Source organism: Atheta coriaria, unplaced genomic scaffold (assembly GCF_025399875.1).
Source record: "Atheta coriaria isolate IRGN ID8LTWV9N9 unplaced genomic scaffold, Caltech_Dcor_3.1 hic_scaffold_1_pilon, whole genome shotgun sequence".
Classification (NCBI taxonomy): Eukaryota; Metazoa; Arthropoda; class Insecta; order Coleoptera; family Staphylinidae; genus Dalotia; species Dalotia coriaria.
Window position 1 is genome coordinate 6,854,883 of NW_027045443.1, and position 5,554 is coordinate 6,860,436.

At 39.7% G+C, this 5,554-nt stretch overlaps 1 protein-coding gene across 1 annotated transcript; it reads right to left on the minus strand.

Moving 5' to 3' along the window:
* Window positions 1–2,688: 2,688 nt before the first annotated feature.
* On the minus strand, window positions 2,689–3,656 carry LOC135792720 (troponin C-like). The gene is given in 5 exon segments (XM_065303410.1): window positions 2,689–2,897; window positions 2,962–3,110; window positions 3,169–3,274; window positions 3,277–3,439; window positions 3,497–3,656. Coding segments are annotated over 5 exon segments (450 nt in total). The 5' UTR covers window positions 3,500–3,656; the 3' UTR covers window positions 2,689–2,868.
* Window positions 3,657–5,554: the final 1,898 nt, after the last annotated feature.

Sequence of the window (5,554 nt, forward strand, 5' to 3'; positions counted from 1 at the left end):
ACACCAACTATTTAAAATCCAATGATCTGATTGCGATAATTAACGAAGACTTATCTTGTTATAACTCTACAGGTGCAGAGATTTTAGGAGAATACCTGGAGTACTTCCACAGTAACTTTAATCACCCAAAAGTTTTGTATCAATATAATGTTGACAATTATGGTTTTGACTATTACAAAAACCAGACATGTACATATTATTCCTTTTGGGACCTGATTTTGCAAATATTATGCACTTTCTACACAGTTTAGATAACTGGTATCCCCAGGCTAAATTTATTATATATTATCAAGGTTCCCACAATAACTTGCCTGATCTGATTGAAATATTATATCAACATTATGTATTCGAAGTGGTGATTCTTATGGATACTCTACAACTCTATACTTACGAGCCGTATAACTTGGAGAATTTGTACGAGCCAGACCTAAGTATAGTACATATTGGATCCGTGCCAGAAGTGGCTGTATTTTATGATAAGAAACCACTAGCTTGGAGAAATTCTTCGGTTGTTGTAACGCCTGTAATGCTGAAACCTTATGTGATATCAATCGAAAACAAAACAGGAATCGATATGGATTTGATGGAAGTAATTAGTGAAAAGATGGGTCTGGATCTACAGTATGATACCAATCCCCATTATGACTGGGGATGGAAGCATTCCAATGGTACCTATGTGGGTGTATTCAGAATTCTGCAAACTCAGCAAACGGATTTTGTGAATGGCCATTTTCACTTTCGGGATCCAGCAAATTTGATTGACTTTGACTACACTTTCTCCTACACGGAAGATCCGTTGATATGGGCCGTACCATGTCCAGTACCCATTTCTAACTGGGGTGCAATCACTTTTATTTTTGATAAACAAACTTGGTATAGTGTCCTGGTAACCTTGGGAATATCTTTACTAGCCTGGCAGATTATTGGAAGGATAATGGAGAATGGTACATACTTTTCGTCATGGTATTCTATCGAAGTACCATTTTTGCTGTTTTGTCTTTATCCATTCCTACAGAACCCAAAATGATATCCACAAAGATGATGTACCTCTCTTCATGGATTTTTGGTTTTATTTTAACCTCTAGTTGGTTAAGTTATCTCACGGTTTCCTTGACGCATTTGACTTACGAGAAGGAAATCGAAAGCGTACCGGAGATCTTTGAACGTGGGCTGATACTTGGAATACATCCCGAACTGGCCGCTATGTATGGTGACTCGGGTGATGAAATCGGCCAGTATATTCAGGAGCACTTCAAGGAATGCGACCTTAGTGGAAGATGTTGGGACCGCGTTTCTTACAAAAAGACATGGCCACCATCACGACGGTACGAATACTACGATATATCACCTACGATAAATACATGAGTGAAAAGGTGAGCAATTAATGGTGATTGTCAAGGATGCCCACGTCAATATGGATTACACAGTGATGTTTTTCGTGAAGGGTCACCCGATGGGCGAGCGTGTTAGCCAACTACTAATGTGGATACGCGAAGCTGGTTTCATCCAATACTTTGATATCCATATCAACTACAAACAGGCGATCACCAATCGGCGGGAATTATTCAATCAAATCAGTTGGAGACGAAAATGTTGAACATTGATCAAATGATGGCGTCGTTTTAATATTAGTCATTGGGTTGCCTATCGCCGCGATTGCATTTTTGTTCGAGTTGTGTAAACGCCGTTCGAAATAGACAACACGTTAAATAGTTGGCGTGAGAAACCATCAATCAATTTAGATTTTTATGATTAAGCGAGAATCCTTTGAACGATTTATGATTAAAGTTGTGGAAATTTGCGGTAGCAGGCGACATTAATTTTAGTTACTGAAGCGATAAATTGACATGATGGCACCTCGATACTTTACTATTCCGTGGGCTATTTCCATGCGCACTCATTTTCACACCGCATTTTATACACATCTTCCAGATATACATCTGAACTATATTATTAAATGAAATATGTCTCATGACGTAGTGTAAAATAGGCGACACCGCTTTTTCTGACTAAAACTCGACACTGGCGCCGCTTGCGATGGCGCACTCGTCTGTTTCTGGAAGGACATATCCAAAATGCGACCTTGCAGATGCACATTATTGGGGCCGACAAATAGAGCATAAACTCACGCTAAAATCCCACGCAATTAGGGACATAACAAGACGTGTGAGTAGACAACTACGTATTTTTAAAAACTTGAGCTTTGTTCAAAAATTTGGTACATAAATCACCTGTAGTGAGGCTGCGTGCGCCCGGCACGCATTCGTAAATTTAAAGTATGTGCGACCAGTACGTCAGCAGCGCAGTAATAAGTTTGGAACTTCACACAAAGCAATTATTACTGAACGTATGTGTTAGGTAAGATACTTTATTAGCACACAAAGTAATATTTTTAAGACGCACGTTAATATTCGCGTCCTGTCCTGCCCCTGTTACATAAAGCTCGAAAAACAGGGCGATTCTTTCTTGTTTGTTTTGGTTTCTTGATTAATTATTGAATAAAGATGATAATTTGTAAATTATGTTCAACACGTGTATAACTCATATTTTATTTATATGAGAAATATGGGAAAAATACAGCGCACTTGTTGGTGATTCGTCTTAATTATTCAAACCTAGCCGGTCGACACAACCTGGCGTTTTGAAGTCGAAGCATTGGTGGTACCATAGCAGTAAAACACACATTGGTGGATTTTATATCAATGTTTTTAGTTTTTCTTGTTTAATTTCATACATTTGCATATGATACATAAGTTTATGTTATTAATTTATGTGTTTAGTGAGAATTAACGTCCGTACTCGAATCTTAGCACTACCAGGCTGCGAACTATTGAATAGTCCGGAAGTTGTGGTGATACGTTGCGGAATTTAGTCGCCAGTCATCATTTCCATGAATTCTACACCGTAAATATGCACATTATAAATATATCCAAGTGATGGGTCGCTAGATGTCGGACTTACCATCAAAATCTACTGTTCCAGAACCGTCCGTGTCGATTTCTGTGATGATGCTGTCTAGATCACTGCTGGTAAGCTTATCGTCCAGCGCGCCTAAGATTTCTTTAAGCGTGGCGGTGGTTATGTAACCGTTTCCTTCACGATCGTACAACCTACATGCATGAAATTCAATATCACGTTTATCAATGATTTTAATCAACCGGCGATTACCTAAACGCTTCTTTGAGTTCTTGGGTTGTCGATTCGTCATCTTCTTCCTCTAAGAAATGTGATGCAATGCTGCAAAAGCTATCAAAGTTCACTTTGCCCGTGTTCTGGGGTCGTGCTCGCCGATGAGATTGTTCAGCTCATTGTCGTCGAAAATATGACCCATGGTGTTAAGCATGGTGGAAATCTTTAGCGTCTCAATGAAGCCTGTTTTTGCGGTATCGAACATCTGGAAGAGTTTGCGCAAAATCGCGACCTTTTGTTGATCGTCATCCTGCACAAAAAATTGTTAGAAACCGACTTGCACTGTGGTTGTGTTGATTGGACTTGCCATCGTTAAGTATTGTCACTGACACTGTCACTGTAAACCGGCCTACTACCAATGCGATGTGCCTTCCGAATGCGATGGTCGGTGGCGGCATGCGAGGAAATTTATAGAGACTTGCGGAAAACCTCCGCGTCGCCCCCACCTCGAGTCAACGCGTCCTTTTTTCGTCCGTTTCGCGCTCACCGGCATCACCTATTCGCGCGGAAAAAGTTTATAGCAAGTTCGAAAAGCGTTCGAAAATATTTCCGAAACGGCTATATTTCCGATATTGTGCACGTCGTGTGAAAATACTCACTTCGGTCGAAAGCAACAACAAAATTACGCGCTCGACGTACACAGGTAACGAGCATCCCGCCGCCAGCGCGCGCGTGATGACGAGGTCCATGAGTGGCGGCGGCGGCGACACACTCCCGACATATCTGTTGTGTTTCGTTATTCGTCGCTGGCCGACGTCAGGATGCGCACGTTCACGTGGAGCAAGTACTTTGCATATTATTAATTTTAATTAAGCGTCGCTGTCTGCCACATATTTGCGCACAGAGCATTCGTAACAAACAGCGCCGACTTTATTTTCGGCAGGTCGAAGCCACACGAAATTGTGTCGAACCGTTCAAAAGCTGCACAAACATTACAATGATCGACCACGTTATTAATCAATTTAATTAAAATGCATGCTCATTTTTGTCCGTCGACATCGCTTGACTCATCCGCTTGCAATTCCATGGAGCAAGCTCCGAAATCTAAATTTAAAAATATTCAACAAGCGATTATAAAATAAACACGTGGAAGAGGAGGGAGCGCATACCTTCGCGCGGTTACGCGCTTATATGATTTAAATCGATCGTGAAAGAAGTGCTGTGACAAATAAAACGTGGAATCATAATTTGGATAGTGTGCCGCGGGCGTTTATGCGTTACTACGCGCAGAATGTTCCGTGTCGAATCGATGCGTTCATATTTTATTCAAGCGGGGTTTCTGCGCGCTGCGTGGACGTGGGCATGAAAAGCTAGCGGTGCGCGTTAGAAAAACCTCGTAATGTCAGAATAATGACCATGCAGATTCATCGCGGACGAGATTGTTGGCTTTCGGCCTAATTGTGCGTATTAAGTTTTCGAGGCATATCGAACATATGTATATGCTTCGATCTATTCAATGCCAATGCATGTGTGCATTGCTGTCGCAAATGTACGCCGAATTTTATTATTCATAGCCGGAAAATTCGGCTTTACATTATTTATATTCTATTAGCAATTTGGTATTTAGATTCAAAATATATTCATATTCTTATTTTCGAATTCATAATTCGATGTGAGCAATAGTTCATCACTAGATTTCCCGAGTAAACTTTCAGTAGTACTATGTTAAAGTTTTTTTTATAACAACTTTTCTTAACTTCCTTTTTTGTTTGCCAATAGGTTTACTAGATTCATCACTAGCGGATCTAAATATAAATAATAACTATCTGGTTGTAATAAAATAATATCAGACAAGAAAGGTTTGCATCAATACAGAAAAAAATAAACAAATAAAGAAGGTCAAGTGTTGGCAGCACTTAATGAATACTGAGATAAGGAGAGGATTGTTTCTTCCAGGTGCAGCACAGCCGAGATTACACTTAAAAAGGAAGAACCTAATTTTGCAAAAGAAGAAAAAACGAAATCTTGGTAAGGTAAATGAAAACTTTGGGAACTAAACAGAAAAACAAAATTGAAAGATGATATTCACCAGAGAAGTAGAAATGAACTGAAGAATTCTAAACTCTGCATTGGTGGAGAAATAATAAACTTTTTAAAAATTTATTTTACTTGTTTTTACTCTCTGAGAAGTTTCTATGTTTCTTCTCTATACGGTAAGCATACAAGAATTCTTGTTGATGACAAAATTTTAAGCCACCCAACTAAGTAGAAGAAGGGGAAAGTCGAAATTTCCAAAGTTACAAACAAGCTCTCTCAATTCTCAACCATTCACAACTCAGCACGGTCGATTTACTTCGCTACGGACATCTACCGGCTTAACTTTCAAACGCATTCGCGATTATCTGATATTTACTCTAGCGCAGCT